At 40.9% G+C, this 15,406-nt stretch overlaps 1 protein-coding gene across 1 annotated transcript in view; it reads right to left on the bottom strand.

Moving 5' to 3' along the window:
* Nucleotides 1-15,406, bottom strand: part of LOC120555948 (mucin-5AC-like) — an 81,244-nt gene that overhangs the window by 35,316 nt on the left and 30,522 nt on the right. The window contains exons 25-29 of the mRNA XM_039795168.1: nt 13,246-13,485; nt 12,717-12,873; nt 12,489-12,617; nt 4,823-4,970; nt 80-123 (exon numbers count right to left, since the gene is read on the bottom strand). Coding sequence (XP_039651102.1) covers nt 80-123; nt 4,823-4,970; nt 12,489-12,617; nt 12,717-12,873; nt 13,246-13,485 — 718 coding nt within the window. The remainder of the gene's footprint in view (nt 1-79; nt 124-4,822; nt 4,971-12,488; nt 12,618-12,716; nt 12,874-13,245; nt 13,486-15,406) is intronic.

The raw sequence follows: 15,406 nt of genomic DNA, 5'->3' as shown, positions 1-15,406 counted from the left end.
GTGTGTGTGTGTGTGTGTGCGTGTGTCTAAATTAATAAATACATAAAGTCAGTGTATATGTATGTACTTATTTACTTACAGTTTACATTGTAGTTGCATCTTATTCCAGAGACTGTACAGGAGCTTTGAAATAGAAAGGAAGGGAATGTAAACCATTTATAGAGACTATGGCAGAGGGATTCAAATTTATAAAAGTTACCATACTAAACTCTCTCCCTAAACCAAATTGTTCTAAAACTATCCATAGACACTCCACGCAATCACCTTCTGGTCATCAAGTAACAAAGCAAAGTTACCATGCCCTGTGTTTTATGTATAAAATGCTTGTAAATATTGTCCTCTGCCAGATGACATTTCAGGAAGCATGACTGATTTAACTGTATCAGTTTATTCATGTATTTAGCCAATCACGAGGCTAACAAATTGGAGCAGAACTTAATATCTGCATAAATTAAAAAAATATACATACAAGACAGTATGCCATATCAGGGTGCTTTATCTTTATCCCTTGTGTGGTCCTTCGGGTCCCAGTGACCCGAAGGACAACACAAGGATTATGTACTTCCCTTTACTTTGTTGAGAATTGCTCTCTAAACCCTGTTTCTTGTAAAGTAAGTAAGTAAAGTTTATTTCTAGAACACATTTAAACAGTTTAAGCTGACCAACATGCTGTACAAACAAGAACTAAGGTGCTGTATTAACCCTTGTTTAGAGAGCAATTCTCAACAAAGTAAACGGAAGTACATAATCCTTGTGTTGTCCTTCGGGTCACTGGGACCCGAAGGACAACACAAGGGTTATTTGTGTTCTTAAGGGATAAGTGTAATTCTTTCAACGAAATTGGGCATTTCGCCAGTCAATCATAGAGATTATTGAGATTATTGTTCGACATGCCACTCTGCGGCTATATACCAGATTTGGTGATGATCGGCCTTTAGGGGGTGCTATAATTGAGGTTGGAGTGTTATAGTCAACGACCAGTTTTGGCCCTTTTGCTCAATCAATGTTAATGGGATATGTGCAACGGCAACGTACCGCAGACCTTGCGGCTCACACCTCTCAATATTTCCCGATGTTAGCCTCCCCACCGTTACGCTAAGGGTCCCGCTTTTGCATGCTCCCGCTTTCACACGCTCTCCGGGTCATCGGGGGCAACTTGCGTCGGGGGCGACTGGTGCTGGGAGGCTTGGACCCCGTCATAACTGCTTGCAGTTCTAGTGGAGTTTTCTTTTAGCAAAATACTCATAGTCAATGTAATTAGTGGGTTGATTCAGCTGATTCAGCAGCATTCCCACTATTGTTATTCGGTTCTTTATTTATTATTATTCCGTAAATTTTTTGGTCATCTGTAACTTCTGTATACATTCAACTATTAAAACCATTCAACTTTTAAAATGTTCAGCTCTTTCAGCAGATGATGGGACTTCTTCAACGTTTTTTCTACTATTTCTACTTTTTTAAATATTAAGCTTTTAAACATTTAACATATTAAAGTCAATGAGAGCAAGCTTCAAATCCTTCAAATCCTCTTCTGCTTCAAAATGTATCTCCCCCTACATTCTTTAACCTACAGACGTGATTCAAACTTTAAACCACTCACAAAATATTCAGGTATTCAGGGTGTGCTCAGTGTTTTGATATCTTTTACAGTTTTTGTGAAAAAGCTGTTTCGTGAGCATTTTTGTCTAGTTTCAGGCAATGTACTAATTTATGCTATATGAGTTATACATTTGGCTCGGCGAGCTTCCAAATGACAATAGTTCCAAATCTTCCTCCATTCACATCCCATGTTAAACATCCTCCACATTTCTCAACGAAACGCAGTTTATCTAGCCTAGAAATCTAGACGCACACTTGTGGCAGCAAATTTATTTTGCAGCAGGGTCAGTCCGTTGGCTTGCGAGCTGGAAAAACCAAATTTTGGTCAGGCCAATAGAGTGTATAGAGTTGGTGGGCGGGCTTATGGTTGCTGCTGCTGCGAACAGCGTTCTTCTGGAAGACTTGGAGTTAAGCTTTTCTTTGAGAAAAGAACAAAGAACGGCACAGAAATCATTCTTAAAAATGGAAGATGTGTTCGGAGTTTTGCCGACCGGATACGGCAAAAGTGTAATCTATCAACTAGCTCTGCTACCTTCTTCGTTGCTCTGCCTGGTTGTAAGCGCTATCCTATTACGTGCAGAGGGAATTTGAAAGACAACCGTTTATCCCGCCCAGTGACACAGACACACACACAGACAGAGAGCTACACATAGTCACACAAACAGTGACACAGACACACACACACACACAGACACATTCACACAAACACACACAGACACACACACACACACACACAGACAGACAGACAGACAGAGAGCTACACATAGTCACACACACAGTGACACAGACACACACACACACACACACACACACACACACACACACACACACACACACACACACACACACACACATCACTCAAACACTCACTCAAACACATACGCAGACACACCCACACACACACCCACACACACACAGACACGCATACCTACACATGCACTCACACATGCACACACATGTACATACACAGACAGACACACACACACACACACACACACACACGCACACACACACACACACATTCACACAAACACACAGACACACACACACACACACACACATCACTCACTCAATCACTCACTCACTCAAACACATACGCACACACAAACACACACGCACACGCATACCTACACATGCACTCACACACGCACACACATGCACATACACAGACAGACACACACACACACACACACACACACACACACACACACACACACACACACACACACACACACACACACAAAACACACACACCCAGACAGACACAGAAACACACACACACACACACACACACACTACTACCTAGTACGTTCTGAAAAGGATATCTCTGTTGCTGCGTTTATGGAGCAGCTCCAGTGTTTGCAGAGCCCTGATCGATCCAAACTCCATCCAGAAAACAAGCATTTAAAAAAAATGTTGCTTGTCATTTTGATAAAGTATGAATTCAGACTTTTTACTAATCATCATCATGATGTTGTTATTTTGGCATACTTTGTATCTGTTTATTGCAATTTAAAAAACGGCAAGTCGCACTGGAAGTGGCAGATATCCAGACGGAATGTTTCCTACCTGGAAAAAGCAGTAAAACATTACCGTGCTGTTTGCTCCGCCAGGTGATGTTATTAATCCAGAAATAACGCCGTTTAATTTCCCGATGTATGTGTGACTTCCACACCAGGTACTAAGCAGCAAAAGTGGCCATATGACAACGGAAAGGAGGACAGAACGGACAGGATGGCTCTGCAGGTGGGGGGTGTTTGTTTCTTACATATTTTATTATTATTATTGTTATTATTTTTTTAAAGCACTGGTCTGGAGTGGCACCTTGAATTTTGTTGTGTTAATACACTGTATTTATGCAATGACAAAGTTTTTTTTCGAAATTAAGTATTCATTCATTCACATTTTACAATCTAGATAGATAGAGCCGCAGCCACACTCACAGTATTACAGTTTAGCTTCGCTTTTCTAACAATGTATTTTAGCTCTTCACTTATTTAGGTAATGCAGTTCATCTTCAACTCTGACAATTTTCCCAATTTTTCAGCAGTGCAGTGCAATGCATTTGAGCTTTAAGATTTTTCATATTTCTGCATTTGTGAGTCTTCTCTACTTATTCATTATCAGTTACCTCACAATGTTCTACATCTTTTGTCATTATTCAACTTTTAAAGCCAACAATTCAGTCTAGCATAAGCTTTTAACTTTTTAAAGCGATTTCCACTTTTTCAACTGTTCTCACTACTTCAACTTCTTCATACGGATTTAAGCTATTCATCCTTTAGCTTTAGCAATTTAGCTATTCAGCATTCCCATGCATTTTCTGCAGGAAATGCATTTTCTAGTTCCATCTGGTAAACAGTTATGCAGAGTGTAGCATATGTTTAGGGCTTTATTGTAAAGGTAAGAAAGGAAAGATTGGCTCTGGGAAACGCTGTCTTTGTCAAGTTTCAAAGGAGTAACAAAGTTTGCCGTTTATAGAGTCTATGGTTCAAACAGCAGCCTCCGTGTTGTTGTATTATGATCCATCAGTAAACAACACAATGTTATTTGGTTGATGTCTAGAAGCTCAGAAAACTCTACCGCGTTTCGAAAAACAATAACATCGCTTTATCGCTGTGTTAAATTAGCGTTCTGTCTGAAAGTAGTCGGGACAAAACAACTGTTTGAAAAAATATATTGACGAGCAAATTAATGCCACGAAAAACCATCCCCGGTGTGTAAACACAGTTACACTTTGTCACGTCATAATGGTTTTAAGATTGGCCTGGCTGAGGGGTGTGTGGCTTACTTGCATCACAGAGCTTACAAAGTGGAAGTGAAGTAGACTGAAAGAGAGTCGCAGGAGAAGGGACACTTAAAACAATAAAATCTGTGAGTTGGGCAGGCAAGATGCGTCGCTTCTGGTGTGGTATGGTGCGTAGCCAAGGACGGAACAAAACCGTGGTGCAGCCGGAACGCAGCGCAGAGACGCCAAGTGGAAAATCCGGGTCAGTCTCCATCCATTGTGATTTGGGGTATGATATTTTCATCCATGCATTGCATACTGGCAATGCTTCAATGGTCAGTGGCTATTTCATTGGTCTGTCGATATGGCCTAAGCTGATTAGTCCGAGTAAGGATGCATTCTCTCTCAGTTCTTTTACACCACTACACAGCGTGCATGTCCAAATGCATCATTGCTTACTGTGTGCCAAGCCCATAGTGTGACAAAAACACCTACCAAGTGTAACAGTTGTTCGATGGAACCTTTTCTCCAATGCTGTAATGGGTGTTTATGTCATCATAGCAGCCACATTGGTCCCAGGCAGTGCACTTCATGGTATCTTCATCAAAGTAGGGCTGGGTTGGGGGACACTGTGGATAGCAGCCTGCAAAACCAATATAACATTTTGATTAATCTTAGTAGAAATACAAGTATAGCTACATGGTTCACTATTCAAAAGGTGGAAAGAGTACTAAAATATTGTGCTCAAGTAAAACTACTGTTACGTTAAGAGTCTTAACGTAAGAGTCAACGTAGACATTATACTTGAGTAAAAGTACTTGTGGAATATACATATTTCAAAGTTTTGGCCTTAAGTTATAGCGCCACCATCAGGCCAAATGGCATCATGTTTTATGGGAAGCATTAGCACATTACCATCAGTTATAGTGACAAATTGAATGTTCTAGCCCCCAGTAACTTGAGAAAAGGCATAATTTAGCATATAATGCTAAAAAGACCACGCCCACATGCACCAATCAATATGACACTTCAGATCCTGGATATTACTCACCATGGGTTGGTGAAATTCCGTCCATACATACTACATATTTGTAATATTTTTGGCGCTCTCTATGGATTATGCCTAAAATCGTTGTGTAGGCCTATTCCTCAAGACGGACTAAAGGTATGTTTATTATTGGACAAACTGTTAGTGAGTTATGGCCAATTTCCTGTTAAGCCTTGCCCTTTGCGAAGTTCTTTGATTGATGGCAGCAAATAAGCATTTATAGTACAAATGTGTTAGCCTGGATGCCAGCCGAACTTAGCCCCGCCCACAAAATTCGAGGTCAGGAAGTTCGGTCTGGACTCGCTCCGTTGAGAAGCAATTATTGCCCGAACAGGATCTGTTCGGACCAATCAGATTGTCGGACAGATGATCAACAGTAACAGAATCAACCACGTCAACAAAGAACGCTTGGGTTGAATTTGTTGAGATGTGTAGATTCCACCATCGCGTCTGTTACAGAAGATATCGACTGCGCATTCATTTTAAAATCCTCAGCGGAGGAGCCTCAACAACTGCCCGAAAGCATGGTAGCGTTAATTGGTGGAGCGAGATAGAGAGAGACTGAAGAGTGAGAGCGTTATATGGTGGAGAGAGATAGAGAGAGACTGAAGAGAGAGAGCGTTATATGGTGGAGAGACATAGAGAGAGACTGAAGAGAGGGAGCGCCCAGCGGCGCTAGAACAAAGCCGTGAATCAGAGAAATAAAACGTGTTTTCACCGATTCATCTCTAGAAACGCAACTGTAGCAAGCATGTCACTATCACTAACGTTATCCACATTTATATTTACATGCAACAAATGATATATCCAGCTTCAAAAAGGTCTAAAAGTCGGAAGTTAGAACGAATGCATTGTGCAAAGAGTGGTTGCTATGGAGACGATACACAGTGTTGAGTTCTGTTGACAGTTGAGTTGAGTTCTGTTGCTCTGATTGGTTGTAAGTCTATCCAATGAATGCAGAGGCATTTTTTTTCCTGGTTCGGTTGGAACACGCCCCATAATCACAGCCCAATGGAGCGGTTTCAGACTCACATTCTGACTAGAATCTGTGTAGGACCACGTCAGGCTACAAATGTGTATCTTAGTCCTGCAAATCTGCATACTAATGTTGGTGTTGATATAATTAAAATTGACAAAGTGCTATTCATTTTACTATTTTTGAAATTATGCAAATTAGAAAATAATCCATCATGGCGGACCTTTATGGTCCAGGAGGCTTTTTTGTAGAGCACGTTGAATTGCATATGTGTGAGAAATTCTAAGTCAATCGGACTTAAGGAGCGAGGGGCGTGGCCTTTGTTTTTAAATTGCGTTAGATGTCAACTTATACACAAGTGGAACAGTGTAAGTTGACAGACGCACTTTGCAGCCTGCATATACAAATACTTTACAATTATAAATATACAACAACCCTGTGTGACGCCTCACTAGAAATAACCAGAAAAGAGACTGAGACAATAAAACAAAAATAACCGACAATTAATAAAAAGAACTGTATGGCTGTATACATTAAATATATATAAGTACATAAATAATATACTTCTTTTAGAATCAACAACATGATAGAACAACATCACCAAAGTAGACAACGTGGACATGCATAAACAATATAAACTCCACTGCGGATGCAGGTGGTCAACCTTCATTTTAAGGTAGAATAATGATAATTATAACTACATGTGATTTTAACCCTCTTGGATCTTAGGGTATTTTCAGATACAGATGATTTTGGTATCCTCTGATCTCTTCTCAATGTTAACAAATGTAACATTCAGCACAAGTTCAGCTACAATAATATCTAACACATTTTCAGAAAGCTCAGTGCCCAGGGACATTTCCCTGAGCTATTGTCAATAAATATATTTCTAACATCAAAATACTGAGTGAAGTTTAGAAAGAATAAAGAATGCAGACATCGTCTCAAGGTCCGATGACATCATTGCATAGTTAACCATGTGGATTTACCGTAAAGAGGCAAGGCTGGTTTATTTCTGCTGGCAGCTAAGATTACAAGACTTGGCCAAATTTCAATCTTCGTGGCAAAGTAAGATAAATAGTTACCCCGGATTTCCACTAGATGCGTAACGGCTGCGTAACGGCTCCGAAACAGCGGGGGTGTCATTAGGTTTCCATTAAAGTCAGTGTGTGTATTTCCACTGGCTGCATAACGGCTGCGTTCCGACTCCGGCACAGCTCCGGCGGTCCGCAGCCCTCCGGAGCAGATACGCAGAGCTTCTATTTTTGCCGGACGGCGGAGAGCTCCGCACCAATGACAACAACGGCAGATAGTGCGGGACAGGAAGTCGAGCACAGAAGCAAAATAAACATCCCGTTAAATTTCAAAATAAAATACACCGTACTCACGGATCATATTTCCCTGCACTACACCTTGAAAACACAGCACAGAGTTGTTTCCCCTCTACTCCTCTGGATGGAAACTAATTGTTTTTGGTTTTGTGGTTCTATTCTACCTGAATTCGCGAGAACTTGTGGGTCCTCGTGACTACTACTTTAGTTAATCTGCACCAGGGATCATTGCGAATCTTCTCTCATATCATTTTCAGTTTAGTAGCATACTGTATATGTGTTTACATGCTGTAAAAAACTATACCTCTCTGTTCTGTGGTGTGTTAAATGCGGACATCGCTGATGATGATTGCACCGGTAATTTTTGCACTAATGTAAGTGCTAGTCCTGGCCTGTGAACTCCATGGTGAACTTGGCCACCTTTATATAGGACCCTAATTATTAGGGCCCGAGCGCCGACAGCGGCGAAGGCCCTATTGAAACTGAAGGAATTATTTTCCTGTCAAATGAATTGCCTTTTTGAGGGGCTTAACAAATTCAAAAACTCACAAAATTTGGCGGTCGCATCAAGTCTGGTGAAAATGTACGTATTTTAAGGGTTTCGGGAATAGGCGCACAAAAATGGCTCTCTAGCACTAGTGGTGGGCAGATCGAGGCTTCGTGAAACAATGAAACAGTTGAAGCAAATGTGTCATATTGTGTCGAGGCTTCGAAACAATCTGACACCCGTCTCAACGATGACACCTAGTGGTCACTGGCAGGTGGTGATCTGAAACAACCTTGATAACGAGCCATTAAAAAAATAAAAAATTTATTATTGTATTGTATTATTTTTCTAATATGTGAAGCTTGTAAGGCTTGCAGACTCCTCACTGTGCATAATGCTATTTTGGTCATAAAAAATGAATATTAATAAAAGAAATCGAGCCACAATGTCTCACTTTTTTATAGATTTTCATTCAAAAATATTTATTTCTCTGCTGTGGAAGGACTTAGCCTACTCCGTGTTTTACAGATAATTTCTCCAGCCTTTGAAAAGATCCTCTCACAAGGGACACTTGTTGCTGGCATGCAAAGATATTTTTTAGCAAGGACATACAAATGAGGAAAGATTACTGCTCTCTCTTTCCAGTAAGTTAGGGGATCATGAGTTCTGGGCAAAAACGCAGAGTGGAGGTATTTTTTCACTTCCACTGTGGCATCAGCTGTAGCATTATGTATAATCTGGGTTTTACAGATACGATCATTAAAACGTTCCCATAAACTGTCCTGTCCTATCTATCTATCTATCTATCTATCTATCTATCTATCTATCTATCTATCTATCTATCTATCTATCTATCTATCTGCGTCACTGTATGTAGGTCTATACTCTGTCTGTCTCCACTCTATCAGTCAATGTGTAAATTTAAATGTAAGCCTAAATATAACTAAACAACTCGCACTTTGAATGTCACTATATCACCAAATATCCGCTATCTCAAAATCAAACTCATCTCACAAAAACCCACGAGGTCAAGGTGCGTTGACTTCACTTTTATACTGATGTGCGATGTGTGTTCCCGACCCTGTCAATCAAACGCTGATTTGGCGGACCATGCCACCTGTTGAAACACTAGTGAAACACTCCGGTGTTTCATTTAGCCGTAGTCACGTGACATCAGTGTTTTGAATCGCGCTTCGGATCAGTGTTTCGAAACATCTGCGCTTCGGGATCTCGGCAAAGCTTCGGAACGTCAGTTTCACTTCAGCCATCCCTATCTAGCACCCCCTAGAAACTTTGGTAAACTTTGAAACTTGGTACACATATGTAACATGTAAAGACATACAAAAAAACTTAATCCGATTTACATGAAACTCAGAATGTGTGGTCTACATGTGATACTTTAACCACGCCCACTTACTCAGGCCACGCCCCCTTTCATAACATTTGAACCGTTTAAGGTAGAGTCTTGTGTGAGGTGTCATTGAACTCAGCAGAGAGTTCCTTCTTCGTTGGTGATGGTTTGGCCCGCCCCCTATGTTTAAGCCACGCCCCCTTTTATAACTAATGACCTGTTTTCCAAAGACCCTTGTGTGAGGTGTCATTGAACTCAGCAGAGACGTCCTTATTCATTGGTGATGGTTTGGCCCGCCCCCTATGTTTAAGCCACGCCCCTTTCATAAATGCTGACCTGTTTATGGTAGAGTCTTATGTGCGGTATCAATGAACTTAGCAGAGACTTCCTTATTCATTGGTCATAGTTTGGCACGCCCCCCTATGCTTAAGCCACGCCCCCTTTCATAAATAATAATGGTAGAGTCTTATGTGAGGTATCAAAGAACTCAGCAGACTTCTTTTTTTATTGGTAAAGGTTTGGCCCACCCCCTATACTTTGGCCACGCCCCCTTTCACAGCTAATGAACCGTATGACGTAGAGTCTTGTGTGAGGTATCGTTGAACTCGGCAGGGAGTTCCCTTTTCATTGGCAAGGGCCCGTCCATCGCTGCTCGCAGCTTTAATTGGTTTTAGCCCTTGGGCAAATTTTTGACGGCCTCATTATATACGAAAACTCACAAAAATTGGCGCCCACATAAACTCCTGGGAGCTTTGCGAGACTGTACAGCGATTTGGCCCTAACCTGTAAATGGGCTCCATAGCGCCCCCTAATGCGTCGAAGGTCTTAACTTGGACATAGTTGCTCCGATCTTCACCAGATTTAATAGCTATATTGCTCTAATCATTGCGGACATATTTCCCATTTACCTTCATTAGCTCCGCCCAACCAGAAGGCGGCCATTTTTAATTATGCATTTTTCAGGTGTTTTACATTCTTTCGAACTCGTCCTAGGCCGTAATTTCAATCTTCTTGAATCTTTGCAGGTAGTATCTGTTGACCCTCATGACAAAAACTAATTCCAAAGAATTTTGATAGTTGAACAAATGCGCAAGTTACAGCAACTTCCTGTCTGGAAGTTGCGTTATCTTGGCAACAATTATTCCGATTGCCCCGAAACTTGACAAGGTTGTTCCTCATGGCCGGTTTAGCATCTGTGCCAAACTTGGCGGCAATCTACCATTAGATGGCGCTGTTTTTATTTTTTTTAATTAATCAGCAAAATATTGATATATGGGAAACTACTATGTTTAACTCGTCCTGGGGCGTGAGGCATATAGACTCGGAGGACTCTCGTGACAAAAAGTTATCGAAAGAATTTTGATAGCTAAAACAATGCGCAAGTTATAGAGGACCAACTTCCTGTAGGTGGGTGTCGAAACAGGAACGGTTGTATCTTGCCAATGGCTTTTCCAATGGACACAAAACTTAGCAAAGTTGTTCCTCGTGTGCCAATGAGGCTGTGTGCCAAAATACTTTTTTTAACTCCTCGTAGAGCGTGAGTCCCATCTGCACAAAAATGTACACGTAGACTCGGTGGACCCTCATGAGAAAAAGTTATCAAAAGAATTTTGATAGCTAACACAATGCGCAAGTTACAGAGGACCAACTTTCTGTAGGGTGCTGTCGGAACAGGAAGTTGCGTATCTTACCAAGATTTATTCCGATTGACATCAAACATGACACAGTTGTTCAGCATAGGGGCTTGAGTATCCATGCCAAATTTAGAGTGAATCGGCCATTAGGTGACGCGGTCAGAATTTTAGTTATTAATTATTCACATCGCGATGTATGGGAAACCTACTTTGTCTAACTCCTCCTGGGCCGTGAGTCCAATCTGCACGAAAACTTGGATAAAGACTCGGTGGACCCTCGTGACTAAGAGCGTTTTCACACATACCTCGTTTGGTCCGGACTTTCGGACTTTTTAGTTTGATCCGAACCAAAATTACAGGTGTGAAACCTCCCCCGGACCATGGTCCGGATCAAAAGACCAAATTTTGGTCCGACAAAAAGAGGTGGTCTCGGTCCGAACCAAACTGAACCATGATCCGGTTCGTTTATAGTGTGAAAGCATTTTTTGGGACGGTTCGGACTTTCGGACCAAATACAGGAATCTCTGGCAGGCTCTCCTCGTGTTACAAGACCGGGGAAGCTTCTTTAAGGAACAGCTCGGTGCTTAGTGAGAGAGAGAATTGCGCTCAGAGCAGACAGCTGTCAGCTATCAGAGCAGATAATACATCAGCAGTTTATTTGTTAAGTGGTAGTAAATGTAGGCTACAGTGTATGTTCCCGTTTGTCTCTGAATAAATGCTCCAGAAAGAAAGTCCCGTGTCTTGCTTCTCTACATCACAACAAAACAAAAAGAGCCGCGGCAGTAGGGGAGAGCAGCGGTCAGTTGAATAGCCTAAACTCTGACCCAGAGAGAGGATACGAGAGGACGGGGAAGCCGTCAACAAACAATCAGTTCTAAGTATCTGGAGACGCAGCCCACGTATGTGATGACGGCAGGGCGTAGTTTTGTCACGTAGAGATCTTTAGTGCGCTTGCAAAACTGCAGTGTGAAACCAAAACTTACCGGATCAAATGTATACAATGTAACAAAAACATGAACCTTGGTCCGGACCTTGGTTCGGACTTTCATGTGTGAAAACGCCCTATAAGTTATCAAAAGAATTTTGATAGCTAAAACAATGCTTAAGTTATGGAGGAACAACTTCCTGTAGGTGGCTGTTAAAACATAATGATAATGATAATGGTTGTATCTTGGCAAAAGTTATTCCAATTTACATGAAACTTAGAATGTGTGGTCTACATGTGATGTTGCGTCTGCCAGTACCCCTCGATGCTTGCAGTTTTAATTAATTTTATTTTTTGAAATATTCTAAAAAGTACACAAAAACCTAACTAAAATAACTTTCTAAAGTACCTTCCAGGGCAGTAATGAGGTTGGAACAGTTTCCTGATGGATTCCTACATGTCTTCATGCAGTCAGCTCCACAAGGCTTGTAGTGCCATTCACAGTCACCAGGGGAGTTATAAAAGTCACAGAAAATAGCTGCAAGAGAAAAAATAAGTACTAACATAAGTACAAACAAATTTAAATATGTTGGCTAAAGATACAATTCCCTCCTGGTGTCACGGTGGCCAAACTTACGGCACAGCTTTGGAGTTCTCCACTTAATGCAGGCCCCAGCTTCATTACAAGCTTTGGCATATGCAGCGACAGCAGTACAGAGACACTCACAGTCCCCACCCGTGTCACAAGCACAAGAATCTCTCACACAAGAGTCAAAGTATGGACCAGGGTCAACCTTGAACACACAATAGTGTACTGTTTAGCAGAATAATAAAAGGTGAGGGCAACAAAAATGTCCTGTGCTTGTAGTAATAGTAGCAACATTGGCATTGGTAGTATCAGTAAAATCATAAGGAATCACCAACTGGGGCATATGAATAAACAGTCCCAATATTTGACAGTCTGAAATTGAGCTTTTAAGAGATTTTGCTCTGTACCAATGTTTTGATTGAACAGATCAGAACTGATCAACACACAAAGCAATGAAGGCTTAGTGCCATAGATGGATATAAACAACAACATTTATATAATTTCCCAGTTAAAGTGATAATGATTGTGTATGTGCATTCACAAGTGTGTGTATCCATGTCCCTATCACCATAGTTACCTTTGAATGACAGCTCTGGAAGGTGACACTGGTAATGATGCTACACTGTTTCTGGGACCAGGCTGCCCGGTAGCGGTTAGAGGCACAGGGATCAGTGAGTAGTTGGGCACTTGGGCAGTCGGATGAAATCTTCCAACTGTTACCAAATTCTATAACGTCTGCCACTGTCTCCTGGGAACGTGTGGTGTAGTCATTCTTACTGTTGCCGTCGTAGTTTCCACACAGGCCACAGACTTGACCCTGAGAGGGAGGAACCCAATAACATAATTTAATGCTATGATAAGACTGATACAGAGTAAGGCTGGTTTGTTGCCACTCAAATATCTTTCACTCCTCAAGCGTAGGTTTAGCATTTTCAAGTGATGTCTTTGCTGTCCAGTTTATAAAGTGCAAACACTGTTGTGTGAAAAAAACATCCTGTCTTTAAAAGTGACACATTCACGAAAGAGCTGCTGACTACTAAATATTATTACAATAGTATTTCAACATATCATATGATCGATTGTAAGCCACATTTCCATAAGAAATGTAACATGAGCGAATTTAAAGCTATATTGATCAATTTTCTACAGGAAAACATCACACAACCACTATCATAGTACAAGACTTATAAACTTGTTATGGCTAATGTGTTAGCAGACAGCAAAAGAATGCTGTCTTGTTTGAAATTACCAGACACAAAGAGTTATTTTACTTATGTTAGTCAACATGTTTATCAAAAGTATTGATTAATGCAAGTTGCTTTGTGGAATGAAACAGAGATGGGAAGTAACGAAGTACAAATACTTCGTTTCTGTACTTAAGTAGATTTTTCACCCTAGGGTCCTTTGCACCATGACCTCGAGCCAAACACCCCCCCAGAAGCTTTTTTCACCTGGGTCGAACATTGGGAGAGTTAGCTAGAGTGGTTATCAGCTGAATAGCTTAGCGGTAGGGGTAGCTGACTCCATCGTTTAATCTTGTACGTTACCCCCTAATAATGCCGAAATGATACCAAACGTCTTACACTAGTACAAATAGGTTATGCTCTCATAAAGGCCGGATTGAAAAGTTTGTAAGTACACCAGAAGTTTATGAACACTTCGCCTGCTCTCTTCAGGTCTCTGTTGCTGCTGCTGCTGCTACCTGCAGTTAGAGCGAAGTAGGCGTCTACAAATTACTACACCGAAAAGAGTTACAACAAAAATATTTATTAATTCAATGATTAAATAAGGTAATGTCTCCAAACTTACCTCAATTATTACTTGTCTCCTGCTAGTTATACTACAGCACTTACTTAAAAAAAAAAAGTTAAATTAATAAATATTTTTGTTGCATCTCTTTTCGGTGTTGTAATTTGTAGACGGCCCTAAGCACTCGTCTTACAGCAGCAACAATAGCAGAGACCAGAAGCCAGCAGGCAAGTGTTATTTACATAAACTTCTGGTGTACTTACAAACTTTCCAATCCATCGTTTTATGAGAGAATAACCTATTTGTACTACTTGTAGACGTTTGGTATCATTTCGGGCATTATTAGTGGGGTAACTTACGAGATACAAACGTGGGTCCGTTAGCCCCTGCGCTAAGCTATTCAGCTGATAACGCTACTCTACACTAACTCTCCCAATGTTAGACCCAGGTGAAAAAAGCTTCTGGGGGGGTGTTTGGCTCGAGGTCATGGTGCAAAGGACCCTAGGGTGAATTACTCCGAACCATCACTTTAAGGGGACGATTAAAAAAGAGAAACTGGATCTGTGAATTCTCACAGAATCACAATTGAATTCATATCTTGCTACTCAGTCAGAATCTTATTAAGCTGGAGTCCCAGTCTCTGTCACAATAATCATATATGTGATGTTTGGCAGACATCCATTTAAAATGTAGACAATGGTATATAAAGAGCCTGGTTTTTATGTCCACTGAAGTTTCTCATCTTGCACTCTAGTAACGTGTGTGGTCCAGGTAGCTTTGCATAAAAAGTGGTTGTCATTCGCAAGGGTACTTTTACTTTTATACTTTAAGTACATTTCAAAGCCTGTACTTTGTTACTTTTACTTAAGTAAAGAAGTTAAATCAGTACTTCTACTTTTACCAGAGTATTCTTTAACACAAGTATCTGTACTTCTACTTAAGTACGGGAAGTGGGTACTTTTGCCATCTCTGGAATGAAATGTCCTGAC

Source organism: Perca fluviatilis, chromosome 3 (assembly GCF_010015445.1).
Source record: "Perca fluviatilis chromosome 3, GENO_Pfluv_1.0, whole genome shotgun sequence".
Lineage (NCBI taxonomy): Eukaryota > Metazoa > Chordata > Actinopteri > Perciformes > Percidae > Perca > Perca fluviatilis.
Note: the sequence above shows the minus strand (reverse complement) of the source record. Positions and strands in the feature narration are given on the sequence as shown.